General features: G+C 35.1%; 1 protein-coding gene across 4 annotated transcripts; it reads left to right on the plus strand.

Annotated features, from left to right (window-relative positions):
* Positions 1–1,401: 1,401 nt before the first annotated feature.
* CXXC4 (CXXC finger protein 4) lies at positions 1,402–26,175 on the plus strand. 4 transcript variants are annotated; one of them, XM_031941808.1, is made up of 5 exons: positions 1,402–1,479; positions 1,606–1,681; positions 4,223–5,635; positions 24,022–24,145; positions 25,588–26,175. In XM_031941808.1, the coding sequence occupies exons 3-5, from the start codon at positions 4,496–4,498 to the stop codon at positions 25,608–25,610; spliced, it is 1,287 nt and encodes a 428-aa protein (XP_031797668.1). In that variant the 5' UTR covers positions 1,402–1,479; positions 1,606–1,681; positions 4,223–4,495; the 3' UTR covers positions 25,611–26,175. The 4 variants fall into 4 exon arrangements, with proteins under 4 accessions (XP_031797668.1, XP_031797666.1, XP_023361514.2 ...); XM_031941806.1 differs by having other exon boundaries at positions 24,022–24,141; XM_023505746.2 differs by lacking the exon at positions 24,022–24,145.
* The last annotated feature ends 224 nt before the right edge of the window (positions 26,176–26,399 follow it).

Consider the following 26,399-nt stretch of genomic DNA (forward strand, 5'->3'; position numbering starts at 1 on the left):
AGAATTGATCATTAGTGAATCAATGTTTACAAAAACCCAAGTTTAAGTTTCATTTCAAGGCAAATTGGAAACTAAACAAAAAAGTCAAACCCATCCTGGTTCACCTTCAAAGCAGATACATCAACGAGAACTGAAGTGAGAGGGGAAAAAAGAGAGAAGACAGTAAATGAGCGGTAAGACTGAAGTGGCGAGAGAGAAAGAAAGAGAGAGAGAGAGAGAGAGAGAGAGAGAGAGAGAGAGAGAGAGAGAGAGAAGGAGGGAGGGAGGGAGGGAAAGAGAGTGAGGGAGGAAGGGAGGCAAAGCAGCACAGATTCAATTTAGTTTCTGTTCTAATAATGTTAAGTTGCCGAATTTCAGTGCAACCAGAAACACTTGACTGAAGATGCTTTTGCCCCCCCCCCCCCTTCCTCTAAGCCTCAGAGGAGGAATAAAAGAAGGAAAGAGAGGAGACATTCAGACAGACAGACAAACAGAAGCTTAATGGGTATTCTAGGCAAGTAGTTCAGAAGGGATTAAGGTACAGTGGGATGAAGAAGAAAAAGCATCTCTCAAACAAACATGACATTCATTCCACTTCTTGGCTTGCTTCTCAATCTATTCAGAGAATACAGATAAGTTTATTTACACACACACACACACACACACACACACACATCCTTTCACGTTGAAGGAGAGGTGGAAACGCCCTCTTTCCATTTCTCTCAATTATTCCCAGGAGGAAAAAAAGGAAAATAATCAGCAACCCACGTTCTGTGTATGCACGTGTGCATATATTGCATGCATGTATGCGTGTGTATGTATGTGTGTTTGTGTCTCCAGGATGCCTGTGCTTGGGACCACAGCTCAAGCAGAGAAGGAGCCTGGCGGGTAAGCAGGCAGACGGGTAGAGCTGGGAAACGTGGCTCCGCTGCTTAGCCAAGGATTTGTGAAGAGGCGCGGTGGCCCGCGTGCGCCTCTTGTTCCCGGTGTAATTTGCAGCCAATCATCAGTAGGTGTACACGTCCCTGCGTCCTCCTCACCTCCGCGCCAATCACCCCCCCACACACACACCCTTAGCCCCCCTCCCGCCCTCTTAGCCGGTACACCTCCCCCCCTGCTCCTCTCTCTCTCTCTCTCTCTCTCTCTCTCTCTCTCTCTCTCTCCCTCCCTGTCTCCCCTCCCCCCAGCTACCACACACACGCACACACACAAACAGGGGGGAGGGGGGGTGAGAAGGCGAGAGAGAGAGAGAGAGAGAGAGAGAGAGAGAGAGAGAGAGAGAGAGACTCCCCGGCTCCCTCCCTCCCTCGCACACAGCGACTAGAGACGGACTGAGAGCAACGCGCAGGGAGAGAGACCACCGAGAACAGCCCCGCGCTCTCACACATACACTCACACTCTGCTCTTTCCTCTCCCCCCACCCCTCCTCCTACCACCCCCACCACTAACACCATCTCCTCCTCCTTCTCTCTGCAACAAGAAAAAAAAACCCATTTACAGGTATTTTTTTTTTTTTTGGCGGATCCGCATATTTATTTATTTTTCCCCTAACAGTTTGTTTACAAGTATTAAAGTTGTAATTGGGAGCTGCCAAGACACATCTGGATTTGTGTTTCTTTGTGTTAGGGGGTGATGTGCAACTAATTAAAGGCAGACTGGCAGCGTCTGCAAATCCTAAGGCTCCCCAAATAAAAAGAGACTGGTAAGTGATTGTTCTTTCTTTTTCTCTGGCTTTTTTTTTTTTTTTAAATGTTTGCTGTCCGCTGAGATTGTAAAAGTAGATTAATAATGCTGGACTCCAGCAATAAAAAGCGCCGCTGTATTAATTTATTAATTAATCTGCACCCGCCCCTCCTCCTGAATGTTAAATATGACCTTTGATCTCTATGTCTCTGGTAGACCAGACATGTAATATTAAGCATGTACAATTACATTGTTTAAAACTAAAACAGGATCATGAAGTACAGATGTCTGGTTTGGGCTTTATGTTGGGCAGTAGTTATTTATGTGTTTTGTTTTGTTTTGAGAAAGAAAACGAAACAATAGCTATGGCTTAGGCACCTTTTTTTTCTTTTTTTTGTGTGTGCTCTACAGATGCATTGATTAAACAATAATGATCTGGATGGTAGGTACCATCCTTTTCTGCAGTTTCAGATGGCATTAAACCTTGAGGGAGAAAAGGGGGGGGGTCCGATGGCATAGGTGAGGAAAGCTTCTGTTTGGAAACATAACATTTCTTGAAAATAGGACATAACTTGATTTCTTTAATGGATCAAGATTAAAAGATTGAAATATTCACATATTTCCTTCCCTTTCCTCCAAAAGGGTTGGTATAATTAGTTTTTTGGGTAACTATTATTATGGGCATAGTTAAAATTTCATTTGGAGAAAGGGAATCTATGGATATTCTTGGCAGGTTCCTTCTTTCCCCTCAATTCCCAGAACATTTAACCTGGACATTTTTTTTGGGGGGGCACCCTTTGTATTGCCCATAAACCTTTGAAAAGAGCAGTTTTCCTTGATGCTAAAATACTTAGGTGGTTCCTGGGTGATTAGGGACTCTAAGTAATTGAAAGATTTATTCTACTCCTAATTCAGCCATGGATGAGATGCCTTATCTTGAATTACTCTAACCCTAATGGAGATTTGTTTACACAAAACCTGTTTTTTTTAGTATACCTCAACAGTAGAACTTGAAGTTTTTACACTGGTAAGTTGGCTATAAATGGTTCATTAATCTAATTATTAACATAATTACAATAATTGATAACCATTTTGAACTGTGAATATTCAAAGCTCACACTATACTTGGCCCCATTTACAAATACCAGAACTAAACATTTCTGGTCAATATCTAAGCGTCAGAAGATGTTATAAATAGATTTTCTGATAAAGAATCTGGAAAAATCTGGAAACAAAAGAGATTATATTTTGGTTTAATATACACTTTGTGTTTTTGTTTTTACTTCAAAAAAGCCTATAATGTACCTCCCTCCCTCTGTAGTAAACAACTAAAATACCCCTTCTCAAAGCATAATAATGGCCTATAAGGCTTCAAGTAGAAACAAAAACACTCAGTTTACATTTAACTTTCTTTTAAAAGAAAGAAAAAAAATAGGAAATTATTTTAATGGTTTGATCTTCAGCTAACCAGTACCTGAAATATCCCCTTCCCTCTTTAATCTGTGCATAAAGTCTTTCAATGTCTGCAGGAGATGCATTGGGGGAAAAATAATAATAAAGTCCCATTCAGTCTTCCTGTCTTTTTTGAAAGGAATAGAAGTCCTCATTGGAAATGACTGGGAATATTAGTCCTTACTGCAGTTGCAGACTCTTGGATCAAAGCTGTGAAATTGCCTGGCATACTATTATTATTTTTATCTAGTCTCGCTTTCTTTCTTTCTCTTCCTTTTTTTCCTTTTAAAGAAATAGAACACCACCCTTCTTAAACAACCCTCTCTCTCCTCCCCTACCCAATCTCATCACCAAATGGCTTGTACAATTGAGACCTGCCCTTGGTCCTCTGAATTAAGTCCCTAACAGAGCCAGCTGAGCTGGGATTCAAACTAATAACCGTCAGACACAGAAGGACACTGTGGCAGCTGGTAGTTCCTTTTTTCCCCTGGCCTCTTTAGTTTATATTGTAGCTTAGTTCTCAGTTGTATTGTGTTTGCTTACAGTTTATACGCTAAAGCATTGTAGATGTTCTCCGTTCCTCATGTTAATTTCCTGTTCGTTTTCTCCTTAGGGCCATGGCTCCCCGACCCCCCCCCCCCAGTTTTATAGCATTTGCATGACCATGCAACATTTGTTCATACATTTCCTAATGCTTAAATGCCCTCTGCTTATAGGTACTATCACCCTTAACGCCCCTCATTTGCATGTCGTTAGTATCCAAGTGTCCTCTTCTCTTGGCATTTGTAACCCCTATCCTCCTTTTCTATCCTCGGGTATTCCTGGCTAGTAATTCATTTACTCAGGAGTGTTATAAGAACAGGGGGGTGGAGCTGCGGTGTGGTGGTGGTTGAGGTTGGGGTGGGGTGAGAGGACCTCGGAGGGAGGGCGAGTGGGGGAAAGAATGGGAGGTGTGGAAGTGTGCATGTGTATGTGTGTGTGTGGGGGTCATCTATGATTGTCATGCAAACGAACTGGCAGGTGAATGTATGAGCACGTCTATGGATGTGGTGTTTTATTTTTAATTTTTTCCTCCTGCATCTCGTTGGAATGACTTTCTTTATTTTAGTTGTAACAGTTGGAAGATAATGCAAAGGAAGACGCTGCCTGGAAATTTGCCGTCTGTGGATATGTGCCCCAGAGAGGAATAAAGCAACCCTTCACGGTCTCTCTTCCCAACCTCACCCCCCAAACTCGACCTATCTTCCCCTCCGAACCCGGCCTCACCCCAATACCAACCATCACTCCCTTCCCTCCTCCCCATCTCCCCCCCTTTCCCGCCCAGGTGTCGGACCAGGCGCCCCCCTCTTCCACCCTGCACCCCTTCTTTCCCCCCTGCACCATGAACACCAATGTCTGCGTGGAGCCAGGACCGAGTCCGGAAGCTCCGGGCTTGCCCAAGGAGAGCCACCTGCCAGAAGGCGCCCTCAACAGCCTTGTGGATTACAACTCCGAGATGGAGCGCTACCGCTCCTTTGCCACCTCCTTCTACAAGACCAACGGGGGCGCCTTTCCGCAGGCGGCCAAGATCGCGCGCATCACTACGCCGATCTTCCCCAGCAGCGCCGCCGCCGCCGCCGCCGCCGCCCGCATCGGCATGTCCCCCTGGAACTGCGACAACGCGGCCACCGCCGCCGCCGCCACCGCCATGCTCTGGGGCAGCGGCGGCGGCGGCGGGGGAGCAGCCGGGGGCGGCGGCGGAGCAGGAGCAGGAGCAGGAGCAGGAGCAGGAGGAGGAGGAGGTGGTGGAGGTGGAGGAGGAGGAGGAGGAGGGAGGAGGAGGAGGAGGAGGAGGGAGGAGGAGGAGGAGGGGGGCGGCAGGAAATCCGCCGCCCTCCTCCTCCTCCTCCTCCTCCTCGTCCTCTCCTCCTCCTCCTCCTCTTCCTCCTCCTCCATCCATCAGGGCAGCGGCGGCAGCAGCAGGACCAGCATGCACCATCGAAACGACTCCCAGAGGTTGGGCAAAGCTGGCTGCCCGCCAGAGCCGTCGTTGCAAATGGCAAATACTAATTTCCTCTCCACCTTATCCCCTGAACACTGCAGACCTTTGGCGGGGGAATGCATGAACAAGCTCAAATGCGGCGCTGCTGAAGCAGAGATAATGAATCTCCCTGAACGCGTGGGGACTTTTTCCGCTATCCCGGCTTTAGGGGGCATCTCATTACCTCCAGGGGTCATCGTCATGACAGCCCTTCACTCCCCCGCAGCAGCCTCAGCAGCCGTCACAGACAGTGCGTTTCAAATTGCCAATCTGGCAGACTGCCCGCAGAATCACTCCTCCTCCTCCTCCTCCTCCTCTGGAGGAGCTGGCGGAGCCAACCCGGCCAAGAAGAAGAGGAAAAGGTGTGGGGTCTGCGTGCCCTGCAAGAGGCTCATCAACTGTGGAGTCTGCAGCAGTTGCAGGAATCGCAAAACGGGACACCAGATCTGCAAATTTAGGAAATGTGAAGAGCTAAAGAAAAAACCTGGCACTTCACTAGAGGTCAGAGGAGATGATTTCTTGTTTCCCAGCCTCCCCCAGTCCCTTCTCACTCCCCTCCCCTCACCCCTTCAGGGCTTTTTGTCTAACTTCAAGATGCATTATCCCTTTTCTGAAGCTTCATTCAGGTTGTAAAATGCTGTAAGTGAATGGAGGAAGGCACCATTTCTTCTCCCTTCCCCTCCCCAACCTGCATCTCGGATGGAACCACCCTCTACACGGGGAGGTCCCCCCACTTTTTTGCCTCTGGGGAAAAATGTAATTGGTCTGAAAGTCAGAAGTTTCACATTCATTATGGTTACAATTTTACCCAAGTGGTTTAAAATACCTCCCCCTATCATTTTTGTCTTTCCTCCCAACCTACAATCTCTGCACAAGTTTGAACTCTTCACATCCTATACATTTCTGTATAGGCTCAGAATGACACATTGGTGACCTATTTTTCACCATTTCTGTATAGTAACACAAACATTTTTATGCACATAGATATGTGTTGAGGTGAAAAATAATATTACAAGAGATGAATGTTTGAACCAGAAATACCTGGATGCAAATGAAAATTCTCTTGAGTGTGTATGTGTGTATGTATATATATATATGTATGTATGTGTTTATTAACATATATATGTATGTATACAAGCATACACACAAACATAAACACACACACACATGTACTTATTTTTCTAACATGTCCTTAATCTTCCTCTGATTTATTTGCTATTTTAAAATAGATACATATAGCTTTTCTTAAGAAAAGGACAAAAGTACAGAGATAGCTGAATACCTGCATTTTTAATGGGAAGCAGCTCAGAGTAAAGTAATAGATTAGTTAATTTTAGGACAGCTGAATATAATGTTCAGAAAGAATGCTTAGACTTAATTTCACAAATTAATGGTTAGTAATATATAATAAGAAAAAATGTTTCCTTTGGGTACTGCTTTTCACAAAGTAACCATTATGTGATGTTTTAAAATTCTATTAAAAAAGGTAGGCAAAAGTTTGATTAATATTTTGATCTGTGATATAATGTCTTCTGCCTATATGTGCTCCAAAGAAATGATGTGCAGTATGCCCACAGAACTGTAAAATGAGATTTTCAAATTTGTTAAACATAAAACAACACGTTTGGAGGAATTTCAGGTGATATACTGAACAAAACAGTGGGGATGGAGACAGAAAACCATAAGCAAAATGGTTTGGGGAGATACTTTTGGCAAAGAAAGATAAGCAAATAATTATTTAATTTTGTTGTTGAAATTACAGTGCTTCAGGTTAGATTACATCTACACAGTGCTTATAAAATAGCTGGAGGAGTTTGCTCTAAACTAGAGAGGTGTGCAATTACAAATTGTCATCAGTGATGAATCCTTATATTCCTTTTTAAATGATCATTGGTGAAGGCGTTTTCTCTAGGAAGTATTGTAGATGGGATTAAAAAAAATCAGAAGAAAAACTATCTTTTAGTTTGTGAAATACCAACATGATAACAATTGGAAAAAATTAGGAATTTTGAACTGAAGAACACTTGTTTCTAAAATTCCATGTTTTATTGACATGACCTGATCATATTTATCAAATGCTTATACTTTTTTCCCTTCCCCTATAAGAGTGTATGTCCCAGGAATTTCATTTCCTTGAGATCTCAGGTAGTAACATATATTTATACACATACATACATATATATATACATATATATTTCATCTATTGGTTTGACTTTTATTTTTAGTATTGTGAGTTCACTTTTACTTAGAATTTCCAATAGCTATAGGCAATTAAAACAGCTAATAATGAGACTTCTCACTGATCCACAATTAATAGGGAGCTTGTGGCATGACTTCCTCTTCTTCACCTTTCTTGTGATGTATTAGCTACTAGCATTACAATCTTTGGGTGATGACAGTGAGCCTGGAAAATGAGTTAGTGAAAAGCTTTAGCCCACTGTTGCCAGACAGGGTATTTTTTTTTTTCATAAGCATGGTATTCTGGGTGAATCTTACTTATGAATTACCAGGTTTTTATTATCAATCTGTGGCTGGACAGATATCTACATCTGAGAACGTTTTTCTTTTTTAAATTTTATTGAATGAGTAGGATGTTCCATTAGCATTAAAAATTGTTCAGGCATATTATGCTTGATGTTAAATTATTTTATCATGGTAGTCAGTAAAAACTATGGTTTTGTTAACCATGTGCATTTTTATAACCACTTGCTTCCTTATTTTCTTCTTGACCATAATGTGAAGATAGATTTTTCTAATTTCTACAACTGTCTAAAGATGTAAGATATTATCTTTACTGCAAATTGCTTCTATTCAGAGAATGTCCTATGGACCATAGATCATATTCTCAAAAGAATATTATTTAGTAAGAAAGAAAAAGTTTCTTAAATTGACTTAATTTCTATTTAGGTCATTTTTAAAGGAAAAAAAAACTAAGAAATGACAACATGTTTGCCCAAAGCACATGTATAAACAACATTGTTATGGTTGTAAGGAAACCAATTAGAAACATGTAAGAATGACAAGTCTTACTCTACTAAACCAAAATAACAACAATGGTTGCAGGTGGGTTCAAAATCACCCTGCTGAACTGAGTTACTTGTTTCTCAGTCCCCATAATTTATCATCTTCTTAGATGATGCTTTATATATTGATTAGATATTTTACTAAGGTAGAGATGTCAAATTCCACCATGGAGTTTTTCTGGGCCTTACTGGTCTAGTATTTAGGATTAGGTACAATCACTGGTTTCAAAGGAAGAATAAAAGTAAGCACCTAGATCAAACTTCATAGATAACAAGTAGATTGTGGTATCCCATTGGAAAAATCTCTAACTCTTATTGCTTCAATTACTTCTTTCTTATTCACTTATTCTTATTCTGGTTTCCTTAAGAAATAATCATTCTCCAGGTTAGTAAATGGAATTTAAGACTGATTTACATTAATGCTTTCAGATTCCTTCCCTTATATTTTTAATGACATGCTTCCTTCCCAGTATTCCTTTAAAAGTTGCTTTCATCTTTTCCATGATTTTCCTTATTAAATTCACTTTTAAAGCATACCAATATGATAGAAATTCTTTTGATAAATTATTATGATTTTCTGTGTACAATGTATATAAAATAATAAAATAATTTCCTGTTACTGTTTACTACATATTTGCATACATACTGTGTATTTATCTAATAATTAATTTGCCAAATGTAGGCTTTATTTATTCAAAATAATTAAGGTCAACTCTATTTACGTGCTTATTACGTGCTATAGTTCTAAAACTTTCACTCTAGGTGATCAATATTAAGATCTTGGGTATTTTTCAATTATTATTAATTTATTCAGGGGAACTTATTTTTAGTTTATTGTAGTTTTAAAAACTTCTTTATGAAGATAAATATTGAGTTTTTAATATTCATTTCTTCACATTTCTATTAGTAAGATGTGACTAAATATGGTCTCACATGTACCAGAGAGTAAAGCTACCTCATAGGCAACCCAGCCCCTAGATCCCTAAACATTATTCAGGTGACATGCTTGATCTCTGTGGGATAGCATTAGAGACCACACAGATTGGTTTCTCTCTCATTAGTTGATTTATGTAACTACATTAGTAAATAGCACCTCTAGAGGTTTCTTGTCTTCCTCTTTCCCCCATCCTTTCTTTGCTGAAAGTTACATACCACAATATCAATATACAATCCTATTGTATAAAGGAATAAAATATTTTAAAAAGGATAGAAAGGCTAGTTGTAATGAACAAATTGAGAAGAAAGGGAAAATCAGAGAAAAGGACAATCCTGTTCAGTTTCCTGAGCCTTTGTGAAGCAGAGAGACAATGTTGTTTTCTCAAGAAAGGGCCTGCATCTCAGGGACTATCAATTAAAGTAGTAAAATGTTTCTATTTTGTTAGGAATTTTGTTAGTTTGTTGTTGGGTTCCCTAAATAGTTCAAGTCTTAAAAGCAGCAACAAAATAGTTAACAATCTTTGTTAAAGACTTTCTAGTCTCCTAGGTCTGGGCCAACTCTCTTTATAGTTGCAAACTAAACATATATTATACTGATGAAAAACACAAATGTATCAAAATATGGTCACAAAAGTATTTTTGTGGTTTAAATAATCTTTTTACAGATTTGCTTTTTTCACTTTTAAGACTTTTTGCACTAGAAATAGTTCATGCTTTATAATGATCCATGATAAAGGTCAGTATTTTTTAGTATCATGTCCTGAAGTCTTTATTTGAGAATGTGCTTCTAAATTTAAGGTTGAAGGAGAGGGGTACCAAATCACAGTCCAATATTTAGATTTTATTTTAAAAACTTAAAATTTTGTCAACAAAACGTATTTAGTTAGTTCTAGAAGGAATTACCAATAGCAGTTCCCCATAAAATTCAAATGTATTATAAAGTGTCTTAAACATCTTAGTGAAATGTTAAGACTTAAAACTGCAATAAAACTTTTAGGATATAAAATTTCTGCATAACATGAGATTTTTAAAAAAACTAAGTATTTTTAATATTTTCTAAATTAGCAATATATTCAAATGAATTTCATTAAATGTTAGTGAAACTTTTTTTTAAGCATCCAGGAATGAGAAAATATAAACAATTAGCCATTTGTAAATATATTAAAACAATGCTAAACATATCAAGCAATTTAACAAAAATTCCATGTGGAATTAATCATATTAAATTATTTGTTACTTTAATTTAAAAGGGAAAGGAGACTTCATAGAAGGATAATAGCAGTTTATATTTCAAGTATTTTAAAGAAGCCGTAAACAGTTTTGCAATATTCTTCCACTACCCCCATTTGTTTTTCATGTTTCTTAATTAGTGAATTACAAACATAGTTAAGAACTGTAGTTCTTACTATTATTAGTTATATATTAGGTACTATAGTAATAACTATAGACTAACAAAGATTAGCAAAGTTTGACTAGTTTGTAAATTATCTGGTTTCATTTAATATATAAATTAACAATTGAAAAGTGGGTATGAAGCGTAACTTTCAATGATAGGAAAACTCTACCCTGATTAAAAAGCATATTAGTTCTTATTATACTGAGAATGCATTTTCATATAATTTCATTTCTTTTTTGAGAGGAGGGTGGAGGATTACGTTGCATACTGAATAAGATAGTTTTCCTTTTTAAGTGATATGTAGCCAATCTAAGAGTGATGTGGTTGCTAATGTTTTTTGAGTAGTCACTTTATATGATCCAGGTTGGTAATGTACAATATTCAAATGGACCAAAAAGTATTTACCATGTCTACTATATGTTCCCCTTATGGAGGAAGGCTGTGAAAATCTGTATTATTGAGTGGCTAGGAATCCAACTTAATTCTTTTTAATTGCTTAAAGAAAATTAATATTAGTTCAGTTATGATATTTATAATTAATGTGATTTTGAGACATTCAGATATGAGTATAAAGATACCCATTGGACAAATTCACACTGTTTCTTTTAAGTTTGGTTTTCTCACTCTACCCTTGGCTACATCATAGTTTTCCTTAGCTGAAAATCAAAAAACAAAAACAAAAAACATTTTTTTATATCTAAATGTGTGATACAACCTATGATTCATGACTTTCAAATTTCTAAAATAGTACAATATTTATTCACTTGTTTGGAATTAAGATAACCTTTGCCTCAGGACTAGTAAATTTGGACACTTTTATCCAACCTCCCCCCCCCCCCAAACACATTATTTTGTTAAAAATAAACGAGGCTCTCCTTTATCTAAGGTTTTGTCCCTTTAAGCATATTTAAATTTTTGTAGTCTAGGAATAATACCTTGACATAAATGGTTTCACTTGACATTATACTGGAAGTTCAGGCTTCAGCATATTGTTGACAGTTTTTTTTTTTTTTTTTTAAATTTCAGTCATATCTATTTCCATCAAGTGCAAACACTTGCCCTAAACTGAATTATTCTGCAGGGTAATCTAAAGCCTCCCCCTTTTCAGAATCATATGTTTTCTGTTGTTTATTGAGTTATATACACCATACTTCAGATGCGACAGCCATTTAATAATGTTGAAGTCTTAGCTCTGCAGGGGCTAAAAAGATCCCAGCAGGCTTGTTAACTTCTACTCTCAAACATTATGGGAAATATTTTCTCCTCTGTAGAATTCCTAGGCTACCTCTTAATTTATTTCAACACTATAAAAATCTATAGCCAGGTATGCATTAAGCCTACTGCATTTTTGCAGTTTTTCAGCTTCTTTATTTTTCATTATTTAACCAATCAATTTTATCTTTTATGCAATATACAAAAGAAAGCAGCATGATCACCAAATGTTTCTTTTAAAAATCTAAATCAAACATTTTTCTTTTGCATATATATATATACATACATATATATATATATATATATAGTTCATTCATACTTATATCACAAATTACTGAGAGTTTCTCAAAAGCCTCAATTTTCTTCATAATTTTATGACATATTTTGAAATTTATTGTTAGGTCCATAACATCAAAATTCAGGCAATTATGCTAATAATTAAATTTATGACTTTGAGATAATCTAGGCTGATGGAGTCATTTTTGTTACTTAATTTTATTCGTCTGGATGACTGTATTATTACTCATTTTACTATTCAAGATATGATGTGAGTCATTTGGAAAGAGTTAAATTCTAATTTTTTTTTCACCTGTAATAGCAAGTCATTGTTGAGAAACTGAGCTGAATTCAATCCAAATAATCTTTCTCTCTGTTTTTAAAATTATTTAAGAAGTGAATTCATTTTTCTTATTATTTCTTGAATAATCTGCACAACTTTATCCTCCATCTCTATATTATATATACAAAACAACTGATGCTATCTATGTATAATAAGAATTGAAAGATTTTCAGGAAAAGTATTTTGAGAAGAAACAATTTAGATGTTATGAGATGAAAGTGTTCTAAATAGAAAAGGTTTGCCTCAAATGTATTCTGGAAAGATAGATTCTATTATTTTTTCCCTAAAAAATACCCCAAACAAAAAAAAAATGTTAGGATAGCTTGGCCAGCTAAAGGACTATAATGATAGAAGGATGAAGGATGTAAAGTTTGAGAGTAAGAAAGAAAGTTCTTAGGAAAATTCTTAAAATATTAGAAAGTAGTTCTGAGTTGATTTTGGATATGTCAGAAAGTCCTAGAAAATGTGAAGTAAATAAATAGTTTAACTTTGATAATAATGAGCCAATTAATATTTAGAATGGTGATTAAGGACATACTTGAAAAAGGCAGTGGTGATGCTCAAACCAGGAAACCATGAAGGCAGGTGATGTAGAAGACTCTGCTCATAAAGGAAGTGAATTTATATTTAATTTTAGAAATATGACAAGAAAGAAGGAAAATGTGACACAAGTTTACAATCAATATCTTTTTTTTTTGAAAGCATTAGGGAGATGGGTGAAAATATGCATTAATTCCATTGAATTCAGTAAGTATTAATTGAATGTCTACTATGTACCAGGCACTTTACTAGATATTGCAGATAAAAATAAAAATATCATTTTCTTTCTTTGTATTGGAGGAAATAGAGTACATAAAGAAGTGAATAGGCTTTGTATACAAAGTAATAAGAATAATTTAAAACAGATCATTGGGAAACATAGTGAGCTGGCAAACTCCTTCCTCTCCCTTTTCCTCTCTCTTACTTTCCCTCTTCCCCTGTCCCTCCTCATATTTACATATGTATATTTTAGCCATGATGAGAGCCTAAATTTCTTCTTCACTTCTCATTATGGTAGTTATGGCTATGGTGATGATACTCATCCAGACTTCTGAAGCATTACATAGAAAGATGCCAAACTGTAACTTGGTATCAGTAAATCTGAGAGTGGTGAAAGATTCCGATTTAAGAGTCATCTACATCAAAACTTATGTTTCAGATGGAACTGGGTAGACGTATAGGAACAAAACAACAAAGAAAAGAGATGCATTTGAAGAAAACAGTTCTCAAGGGTATGCTCAAAAACACAGAAAAAAAATTGATTGATTGATGATGCAAGTAGTATATGAAGAGAAAAGATACTGTGCCAGATAGTGTGATAAGAAAAATAAAGTTAGCATGCTAATTTGCAATGCTGATACAAACTAGACTGAAGTCAAGATCTCATTTTTGGAAAGCTATGCTGAGATAAGAAGATTGGAAAGGAATATCTTAAAATATTTGAAGATAATATAAATTTCATTGTCACAAAATGATTATTGATAGTGATGATGAGTTTGATGTTGGAGAAAAAAAACAGGAAAATTGGGTTGGGAAATGTGAAGTCCTTTGGGGAAATGCTCTTGTATATGAGTTACAAGATCAGTGATGGCTTTGATGGAATGGAAGTAAGGGTAATAGAATGCTACATTATTTGTGGTTGGAGAAAAAAAAAATCAGAGGAAGTGGCCATATCTTCAATTTCTGAATTCTGAAATGTTCTTTAGGACTGTAAAAGGGTGGAAATGAAAGTAAGTTAAAATAGTAAAATAATGGTATATTCTTATTTCAAAGTCAAGACACTATGTCCATCTGAAATTCAGTAAGGTGACTGCTTTAGACCCATTTTAAGAGTTGGAATTATAGTATCCTTGAACAAATGTTTACTGTTTTTATATACCTGAAGCTTTTCCTTCATGATACTTCAGTCATAACAGCCTGTATATCTAATCCTCCATCCCAAGAGTAGAAGACAATTCTAAAATTCATTCATTCAAATAATAGGAGATTCGGTAAATTTTAACACGCATTTAAAAAGTCATTTGATTCTTTGCTATATCCATTGAATGGGTGTGTTTTGATATCTGGGAAGGAAAACCAGACTATTTGATTTGTGTATGGAAGGAAAAAGAATAGGAGTGTTTTGAAAGTAACTATCCTTTAAAAATATAATTAGTGAAAAGCAGAAAATGAGAGAGACAGAGACACACAGATAGACATACACATAGCAGAGGAGAGCTAGGTAAAGGTAGGTACTCTAGAGCATGTAATAGTATTGGCTTTAATGGAATCAGAAATAAGGAGTAGAAGAAGAAAAGAATAAGCTAGGATTGCACAGTTTTTAAGAAAATGCAAAAAGAAATATATTAGCATATTTTGTCTTAAGGTCACCATCTTGGATTTAATCCTAATTAATTAAGATATGACAAGATATGAATATTTCATTGGACTCATGGGAAGCTTTGGTGGTCATTACTGAGAAGCTTGATAAAAAAAGTAAGCGATATTCAACATTTATGATCCTTCTTGTAAGTGTGTATATATTTATGTGTGTATGTGTATATAGTAATTGGAAATAGAATTAGAGGGCAAATAAATATGCTAGTTTTTTTTTTTAAGGAAATTGATTCTCAGGTTTAAAATGAAGTTCCATATAAAAGATGGTGTGGGGTTAATTTCCATTCCAAGGTAATGATAATTTGTCTTTTTGCTAGAGGTAATCTGATTGACAATATTTCTGAGATATTGGAAAAATTCCTAATTGGCTAAGAGAAATACAAGGAAAATAATAAACAAAAGCATTGCTAAGGAAAACCCCTGATAAACTTTTTTTATATTATTACACAGTAGGTGCTACATATTGAAGCAAGGAGAATATTAAGTTTCAAATTTTGATGGTCACTTACTATTTGTATGACCTTGGTTAAGTCCCTTTCCTCTCTGAATCTTAGTTTAGTTTAGTTTAGTTTTTTGCTGAGGCAATTGGGGTTAAGTGATTTGCCCAGGGTCACACAGTTAGACAGTTAAGTGTCTGAGATCAGATTTGAACTCAGGTCCTCCTGACTTCAGGGCTGGTGCTCTATTCATTGTGTTACTTAGCTGCTCTTGAATCTTAGTTTTTAAGATTTAAAATTAGGGATAAGATTAGATGATTTCAAAGGCACCTTCTCTGATTTTATGAAAAATATTTCAGTGATATGTATATGTTTATTATTATAAAAAACTGACAAGCATTCCAACTCTATTAAAGAGAACACAACTCCATTGGGCTAGCCACATTGTTCAAATGCCAAATGTATGCTTGCCAAAAAATACTCATACAGGGCAAATACTCACAAGGCGGTCAGAAAAAGTGATACTAGGGTGCTCTCAAGGTATCTCCTAAGAAATTTAGAATACATTCTATGACATGGGAGAAACTGGCACAGGACTGCCTAGCATGGTGTGCCCTCATCAGAGAAGGTGCTATACTCTATGAGCAAAGCAGCATTGAATTATCCTAAAGGAAATTTGAAATATGCAAAATTAGAGAAGCTACTTGAAATGTTCATATGGACTACTTGTGTCTGAGCTGTGGCAGAGTATTCCAAGTTCCTGTTAGTCTGATTAGCCACAGTCAGACATGCTGTGACTTGGCTCTAGCATAGTTATGCCATCTTCTTCCTCTTTAAAAATGAAGAACAACAACAAAACCATGATTTTCATTTTCTTTTCTCAGTTACATTACATATGAACGTTTAAGAAAGGAGGTGATTTAAAAACAGCAGCAGCAACAACAATATTCTTATAAGTAAGACCTTAAAAACTTGGACTAACTCAAGATATGATAGGAAAGAGATTGTAATAGTAACATATAATAGCCTATGTTTCTCTTTAATTATTAAGGGTTTACAAATATAAAAATAACCTCATGTAGAAAGATAATATCCTCTTTAATTTTTATAAGAATTATTTTATAATTGTAGATTAATAGAGAAAGAAGGGCTAAATAACTATCCGTAATTGTCATAAAGCTAATTTGGTTTCTCCCTCTTCTCCTTGTCTCCTTTTAGTTGAGATAGTTTGGAAAAATAATATAATTCAAACTGGAAAACAGTATAACACAGTGATTACAATACAATAGCCATGAATAAGTCACTCAGTCTCTCTGAACTTCAGTTTCCTCATCTGTTAAAAATACCTAACTCAGAATTGCTAATTTGTTAGAGATATAAGGCATTTTGGAAATTTAAAATGTTAACTTAAATATCACTTATGATGACACTATGATGATTATGGATCAAATCAACAAGCATTTATTAAGCACTCATTATGTGCCAGGGATTGTGCTGAGCCCCAGGAATACAAAGAAATACAAAAAACAATCTTTTCTCTCAAGGAGCTCAAATGGAAGCCTAAAATTTGAATTATTAAGTAGCATTTGGAGAAATATGCTTTAAAAGCAGCATAGACTACTTGGAACTGCAGTTTTTGTATAAATTTATTAATAGTGGTGTCCACTTAGATAATACATTGCTTAGAAGGAATTCTTAACTCCCCTTGATGATAAATTAAAAGTCAATCGTTTTTGGCTTCTTCAGGGATAGGTCTTTCTTAGCAATATCTTAGTGATAAGAAACTTTGACAACTAAATTTCATTGACTGCCTATTTGTAAAATTCTATATAATAACAATGAACTCCTATGTAATGCTTTAAGGCTCCCAAGTCCTTTTTCTCATAACAATCCTGTGAAGGTAGTATGATTTTTCTGTTCCTGAAAAATGAACTTCATCTCAGAAAGGTTTCATGACAGCTAATTACTAGCACAATCTGGATTCAAATATAGGCTTCCTAAGTCTTTCCTAGGCCAGGATTTTTTTCACTGTGCCAAATAAGATGAGATTTTTGTTTGATGCTATTTTTTGTACTTGGAATTAGGAAATGGACCTATTGATTTCCTTTGTTATCAAGACTTACTATTAAGATTATTGCTTCTAAGAATTCAGAATACCTTTTTCGTACAAATTTAAGCATTTCAGAGAGTTGCCAAAAAGGCAAAGAGGGAGCAAATGACTTTCCCACAGTCATAAAGTCACTATTTGTCAGAGGCAGGGCTTGAACCAGGTGTCTGAAGCCAGTGCTATGTCCTCTACAACACATTCCCTCTCCGAAGTTAAAGAATAAAATTTTTTCCCTAGCTTAGGTTCAATCATACATTTTTTTTCTCTGAATTTTATTCACAAGTTTCTCCATCATTGACCTACTGGTCAGATTAGCCTTTCCCCCTATCAGTAAGTGCCTTTACATGTGTATGTTTGTTCCTTTCTCCATTAAAAAAAATTGGGGAAATTTTCAAACCCACTATTCCAAACAAAAAATAAATCACTTAGCCGCATAGTCATGACAAGTTTCTTGGTTACTTTTCAGAAACTGATTAATTTTATACTTACTGAATAGTATTCCTGTATTCAGGAGGAATTACTGTAGTGGCTTTGAGAAGAGACAGAATTATTGAACTAGGCAAATAAAAGATATAGAAGAAAGTACATATAAAAATATAAATGTTACAGCCATCCTCAACAGGGTTGCATTGCTTTTAGCAATCCTTTTATCTTGTTTTTTTTTTGGGGGGGGACAGAAAGGTTTATTTCAATTTAAAAAAAAGATTGCTTCATAGTGTTATTACTTTTAAACAATTGTAGGAAACTTTATTTTTTGGGGAAAGCAATCTTTTTTAAAGTTTTAAAAAATTTAATTTGTTTTTACATTTTAAGATTTAAACTTAAGATTTTAAAAAAAATCATTGCTGCTCTTTCCAATATAAATATATGAATGTGTGTATGTGTGTGTGTGCACGTGCTAGCAAATTGTAATTTATTTTCATAGGATTTCTTCCTTCCTTCTTTCCTTCCTCCCTGCTTTCCTTCCTTGCTCCTCCTCCTCCTTTTCCTCCTTCTTCTCCTCCTCCTCCTCCTTCTTCTTCTCCTCCTCCTCCTCCTCCTCCTCCTCCTCCTCCTCCTCCTCTTCCTCCTCCTCCTCCTCCTCCTTCTCCTTCTCTTCCTCTTCCTCCTCCTCCTTCTCCTTCTCTTCCTCTTCCTTCTCCTCCTCCTCCTCCTTCTTCTCCTCTTCCTTCTTCTCCTTCTTTTCCTCCTCCTTCTCCTTTCTCTTTTTTCTTCTTTCTTTCCCCACTGCTTTTCCCATAAAATGTGCTTTTTTCATACCTATAGTAAAATCAACAGAAAATAAGAAACACTTCTATATTAGAGAAAGAAAGAAAGAAAAAAGGAAGAAGAAAAAGAAAGAAGGAAGGAAGGAAGAGAAGGAAGGAAGGGAGGAAGAGAAGAAAGGAGTTTATATTATATTGATGAGCATAATTATTTATTTCTTTAATTTGTTTTTACAGCTATTTAGGTCACAGCATATCATTTGGAGCAAACTTTATATAGTTTCCCATTTGTTTTCTTCAGTTTTGTCTAACACTCACTTGGTTTCATAATACAAAATAGTTCATTATTCAATATTGATATTAAATGTGTGCCACAGTCTCTAACTTGTGAGGAAATTATCTGTCTATCTGTCTATTTCTGTGATTATAGACAAAATATGTTTAATTATTTTTCTTAATTATAAGTAAATAATATCACTCTCCATGATTTTAATAATCACATGTTTCAGTATTCATTAGGATTGTAGTATCACTTTCTCTATTAAGCTTAAGCATATCAAGGCCTTATTTTCCTTTGTAGGAAAAAAGGTAAATAAGCATAAAGCATGTGGACTATATGAATAAAGTCAGCCCAAAGTTTTAGGAAGAGGGCTGGACCTAGAATTATTAGAAATCTTGCCCACAACCTAGCTATATGTCTGTGGGTGGATCACAAATTCTCTTGGCTGTATTTTCCTCATATGTAAAATGAAAAGTTTTAGTGTTTCATTGAACATTAGATGAGATAATCTTGTTACAAAATGCTTTACCAATCTTAAAGCACTATATAAACAATAGCTGTTATATTATTATCAAAGATAAAGGACAATATGTTGTGGTTATTTTACTTATAGTTAACATTTATTTATAGAACTTTTTTAGTGCAATCATGATTGCCCATTGGAGTAGTTTTGCACATTTCAACGCAATTCCCTGCTATTAACTGCATGTGTAACCTTTGACAGTAATAATGGGAATAATTACATATTCCTGTAATGTTTTCAGCTTTACAAAGCATTTTACTCATGAAAAACCTGAGAGGAATACTTGATTGTAGGGTTCTGAGTACCTAACTTGTGCAAGATCACACAGCAAAGACCACAGGCAAATCAATTCCCTGACTACAATATAGGTCCCTTTTGTTAAATGAACTAGGTTGTAGGACCAGGTCTATTGAAGGATTATGTATTGAAATTGCCAACTAGTCCAACATCATTACTTTACTGCTGGGGAAGCTCATGCTTTCCTAATGTAACAGAAGCAGGATTTGAATCCATTCCCTTTAATTCCAAATCCATTGTCCTTTCCATTATATCATACTTTCAATTCTAAATCACTGGATCTTTAAAAACTGTGACCTGATTGATTCTTGTTTGAAAGAAATGATTAAATTTTCAGATAAATATTATAATAGTGTTACCATTCCTTTACTTAGGCATGAACTTATCTCTGTCTTCACACACAAGGAGTTGAATCTGCTACATTTTTTATAGATATGCTAAACTATTCGTGAGACTAGCTTTAAGTAGATCAGGATGTATTTTTTTATAATGATAGTTAGCTACATATATAACCAATTAAATCTGTACATTAACTTCAAGAATTATTTGTATCAGAAAACAAATTGTGTTTCACATGACCATTTTGGAGGCACAAAAAGGGAAAAATTGAGGTTTAATCATTGGTTGGTAAAATATTTTCAAAAAATCTTTTTAGTTTTAAATAGTTTAGTTAAATATTTCTTGATGACTAAAGAGATAGGTAGTAAAAAGATTTTTCTCTGATCTAGGTCTATGGTATTAGGAAGAGAGATGTAGGGAGGAGGGTAAATAAATATAAAATTAACATAGTTTTAAAAATCTGTCTTACCTTTTGAAAAGAAATGTTTTTTCCTGTTAAAGTTAGCCAACAAAGAAAAAAGAAGACACTTTTCAGATTGAAGAGCATTTCATATAAGGTTCATGTTGGGCTAAGATCTCTAGAATACTTTTTTAATATCACTCATTAGAAGAAACTAGGGCTACAGGTTTCTCAACATGTCTTGTGGGAACCAGTATGCTGTTTGTCAGGATTTGTACCTGTATGAGTACTGAAGGCTGCCTTAGACAATGTTGATCAATTCCAATTCTATTCTTTACCTACCCTCTCCCTTAACTTCCAGGGGAATCTGGCTTCCCTGTCACTCAGGATAATGATTTCCAGCAAGCATAACAGAGATTCAGAACCTCTGTGTAATCTCCTCAAGAGTTTGATTCCCTAGCTGTGACTCAAATTTATATCACCAGAAAGTAGATATATGGTCATTGCACTGAAGCCCCTCTCTTATGGTGTTTAGCCATTGAACTGGTTGAAAGGATATTTCTCTAATGAAAATAACTTCACCCATTGTGATGTCAAAATTCCCATAAATTATGAGTTGTCTTAACTGAACCATCTGTTAAAAAAAAATGCACTAGCTCATATACCAAGGCTTTAAAGAAGTTCAGTGCAGGCTGGAATAAAATTGGGTTTTATAATACATAGTGGGTTTAATAATACATAGATTAATTTTAAGTCTGTCTTTCCTTTCTATTGCTAATTTGTGTGGCTTTCAGAGGAATTTTGGCTTGAGAGGAAAGCTGTAATTTTTCTTTCTGCATTCTCTGAATATGGTAAAACACAAAGTGGCAAATGAAAATAGACATGGGGAGGAGAAGAAATGCAGTGTTGTTCACTATGGGTAAGGTCAATGCACATCTGATGGGCAGGATGAATTTTTGGGGGGAGGGAATTTTACAGATTTAAATAAATAATTTAAAGACACAAAAAACATGGGTTAATAATTTACAGGCATCATTGGCTTATTCTCTACATAATATATTAAAGATGATTTAGTTTTTCCTATGTTATTAAAGAAGAGTTGGTTGGCGCTTTTAGAAGGATTTTTTAAAAGCATCTTTGCCCTTCAAAACTATTATTTTATTTTTTTAATGATAGCTTTTTGTTTTTTTTAATTTTTTATTATTATAACTTTTTATTTACAGAACATATGCATGGGTAATTTTTTACAATATTATCCCTTGTACTCACTTCTGTTCCAATTTTTCCCTTCCCTCCCTCCACCCCCACCCTAGATAGCAGGCAGTCTTATAATGTTAAATATGTTATAGTATATCCTAGATACAATATATGTATTTAGAACTGTACAATTCTCTTGTTGCACAAGAAGAATTGAATTCAGAAGGTACAAATAATCTGGGAAGAAAAACAAAAAATGCAAACAGTTCACACTCATTTTCCAGTGTTTCTTCCCTGGGTGTAGCTGATTCTGTCCATCACGATCACTTGGAACTGAATTAGATCTTCTCTTTTTTGAAGATATCCACTCCCATCAGAATACAGTATTTGTTGAAATATATAAGGATCTCCTGGTCCTGCTCATTTCACTCAGCATCAGTTCATGTAAGACTTTCCATGCCTCTCTATATTCATCCTGCTGGTCATTTCTTACAGAACAATAATATTCCATAACATTCATATTCCACAGTTTACCCAACCATTCTCCAATTGATGATTGATCCAAATGATTACTCTCCATTCATTTTCCAGTTTCTAGCCACTACAAAAAGGGCTGCCACAAATATTTTGCACATTTGCATCCCATTCTCTCCTTTATGATATTTTTGGGATGCAGAACCAGTAAAGATATGGTTGGCATGCAAATTTGATAGCACTTTGGACATAGTTCCAAATAGCTCTCCAGAATGGTTGGATCAGTTCAAAACTTTCCTAACAATGCATTAGTGTCCCAGTTTTCCCACATCCTCTCCAACATTCATCATTATTTTTTCCTGTCATCTTAGCCAATCTGACAGGTGTGTAGTGGTATCTCAGAGTTGTCTTAATTTGCATTTCTCTGATCAATAGTAATTTGGAATACCCTTTCATATGGGTAGAAATAGTTTCAATTTAATCATCTGAAAGCTGTCTTCATATCCTTTGACCATTTATCAATTGGAGAATGGCTTGATTACTTATAAATTAGAGTCAATTCTCTATATATTTTGGAAATGAGGCATTTGTCAACCTTTAATTGTAAAAATCAAAACTATTTTTAAAAAATATTTGAAGATCTAACTGATATTTTAATCAGACATTGTACCTTCATTTCCAACTGATATAACTAAATTTGACAAAGTTAATTCAGCCTAATGTTTCAAGAAAATCAATAAAAGCTAATATAATTTCAGTTAAGCATATATGGCTGTTTTGAATAAGGAATGCATATATTGAATAAGAAACTAAAATTTAATTAATCATTCTGTTGAGATGAGTTTTCATGTGATTTATATATTCAGTTACAAGATACTATTTCAGAAATCTTAACCCCTTTAACTTCTTCTTTATGAAATATATGTATCTGCATATATATGTATCTATCTGTATGTTTCTCTGTCTGTAAAACTTTTAGACCTCATTTACCATTAGAAACCATCTTCTATCTTATAAGATAAACTATCTTATATCCTACAAGACTGGTGAACAAGTGAGCAAGATTAACTTTTTTCATTTTGAGTTGGATTGACTTTTCTTTCATTGTCTCCTACAAAACATGCACATATGTATGTATATCAGAATATTTAATGTAAAAATGACATATAATCAAAAGTACACACATTATACACAAAAGTACACACATGGTATGTTAGCCACATACATTTTATTATTATATATGTGTGTGTGTGTGTGTGTGTGTTTATCAATCTATCCACATATTCTTGCACAAATTTCTCTTTAGCTCAGACTTGTGACTTCAATGGTATAAATCCTCGTGTGGAGACTCTCTCTACCAATACGATGATGTACTTACCTCTCATTTGTAACATAGTTCCCAACCATTGAAATGACTTATCCATACATTATTAGTGGCATTATTAGAGATAAGTCTTTCACTCAGATCACCCCATCCCCAAGGTAGACTTTCTTTCTATCTGGCTCTTAATCACATATAGGCAAGCACATGAGCACACATACGCACACACACATATGCACCCATATACGCTCCCCCCCCACATAAAACATGGTAAGGATTATAAAGAGGATTATATATAGATTATAAGATTATATAGATTATATATAGATTATATAAGGATTATAAAGAGGATATATATATATATATATTGTCTTGTGTGTTAAGTTATAAATGAAAATTCTGCAGTTTATATTATGTTTATGCAAGATAGAAATTCATGGTAATTGTAAGTTAATGCTACGGGATTTATTAAATTCAATATTTTCAGAGCATGGGGAGTGAGAAAGAATGTTTTCAAATTCTGGTGATATAACCAATTCAATTTAATCCATGATGCTACTCAGGGAATAATTGACAATTATTTAACAAGAGAATCTCCTCTATTTCTAAGCCCCAGTTTTAATGTACATTAAATTAAATACTTTGACAATGAGGATTAAGTTTATTCCTTCAATACCCTTTTTTTTTCTTTACCTTTGGTGTTTAGAAATCGCCTTTGCTGCATGTGAACAATGTGAATGGAGTTCAGAACCCTTACACTTGCACCACAACCAGCACTTTACAAAGTTGCTGGAATACGTACGAAACATTTAGGAATCTTCCTCTAGTAGGTGAATATTTTTGGTGCATGCTTTAGTAGTCTTTTGGAAAATATTTGTTGTCTTTTCTTAAAACAGTATGAAAGGATGGTATATTCCCTTCAGTATCAATGAATGACTTCAGTTTTATTTTTCTTCTAATGTTTGAGATTTAGCAGTTTCTATTTATTTTTTCTGAAGACAAAAGTATAGTGAGATTTTCTTGGTCTAGGGATCTCCCAAGCAAGAAAGGTCTCCCCACCAATTTCAGCCAACATTTTGTTTCATATAGTCTTAAGAGGTTTGACTAATGCAACCTTTTTTAGAAAGTCACTCAAGCAGTGCATGTCAGAAGTGGGACCTGAACCCAGATCTTTCTCACTTCAAGGCCTGATCTTTATTTGCTAGTCAGTGCTGAATCCCTTATGTTTACAAAGGTCTTAAAATATAAATCCTCTTAAGAATGCTGATATATTTTAGTTTCTTCATAATTCTCAGTAGTTTATATATAGTATTATACTAAATATATACTAATTGAAATTGTATTCATATGCAATGACAGTGGTTGTCATTGCACCTTCTAAATGAAGAGCTAGCTTAACTAGATCCTAAAAGTACATTCTACCTGGGTAGAATATGCATTTAGTGTATCTGAATAGAAACATATTTTAGAACTATTTTAGAAATAATGTTTCCTTCATCAACATCATTTATTGAAATGTTTACCTTTTTAGCTAAATTATTATCAGGTATTTTTTTGAGTGAGGATGTTTTTGGACCAAATCAAATAAAAAAATAGTACATTTTGTGAATGTTTCCATAGGCAACTAAACATGCAATATTTTTGCATGGGATTCTCATTTATCTCATTGACTCTGAAATGAAGTCCAAAGTTGGTTTAATCTTTTAAATTACAATAAGATATAAGTAATGAAATAGGCCAGCATAGAAAGTTAAACAGCTCAGGTCTGTCAAGTAACAGATTGTTTTTTTTCATTGTCGTTGTCATGCTTGAAGTAAGATGATGCTCACATTAATATGATATAATTTTCCTGTAAGCCATTACAGAAGACAGGCTCTAGCCTGTCACTGGCTATTCAGTAATCCTGATCAAAGTCACATATACAGGGTCATTCCCTCTCTCTTTACTGCCCTAAATATTATTTGCTATATTTTTAAGGCATTCCCTAGAATTTTTTTCATACCACTGTTAATATATTTAAGTTTATCTTGTTCTGTAAAGTAGGAAAAAGTCAGCATTCTGATTTTTTTAAATGTTCCAAGATGACATTTTAAATTAAATGTTATAATTCACTATATATGTGTGTATACATATGTGTGTATATACATATAGATACACACATAGAAAAACATGCATGCACACATATATGGCTGAAGTATAAAGAAAAAAAATCTCATTTTGTATTACCTTAGAAGGAAAGCTTAACTTGTTTTCTTGCTTTTTTTTTTTATAGAGAACACCTGTTCCCAGCGCTGAAGCATTCCGATGGTTCTTTTAAAGGTGTAGTGTATCTTATTTTCAAGGCAGTCGGAAGTGAATGGCAAACTAAAGTCTTGTTTTAAGAAACTGCTTAGTCCACCACTGAAGAAAATACTCAGATACTTTTTTTTTAATGTATAGGGGTTTCCTCAAAAACAAACCACAAACATAAATAAATAAATCTGGGAGTTTGGGAATTGGCCAGGCAATATTCTGATTCTTTCTTTCTTTGATGTAACTTAGCTATACTAGTGAAGTTGTCTATTTTTAAAGTGGCTGTAAAAAATTAAGTTTGGGTAAAGCCCTGCTGTAAAATCATGTATCTTTGCAAAGTACATATCTATACTTCATTTTCCAAATATATGTGTTTCAGTACTGTAAACTGTACAGATAGAAGCTTGTATTTTGTGTGTTTAGACACAAGGAGACAATCATGTCTGAGCATCTATGGAGATTAACAGTTTGTACACAACAGTGTGTTTCTGCGAGTTAAATCTGGAGCAATAAATTCTAGCTTTAAATATATATATGTATATGTATATATATGTATACATATGCATATACATATATGTACATACACACATACACACACACACACACACACACATACACACACACATATATTTTTGGCCAGTTGTTCAGCAGCAGCAGCAGCAGCAGCAATGCTGTTAGGCCATGTATCCTCCTGTAGAGACTTGATGCCAAGTTTTACAAGATTAAAAGATTATGATGCATCTAGAAATTACCTTCAGTTGCATTGTTGTAAAAGGGGAAGACATTATAAAA

Source organism: Sarcophilus harrisii, chromosome 6, assembly GCF_902635505.1.
Source record: "Sarcophilus harrisii chromosome 6, mSarHar1.11, whole genome shotgun sequence".
Classification (NCBI taxonomy): Eukaryota; Metazoa; Chordata; class Mammalia; order Dasyuromorphia; family Dasyuridae; genus Sarcophilus; species Sarcophilus harrisii.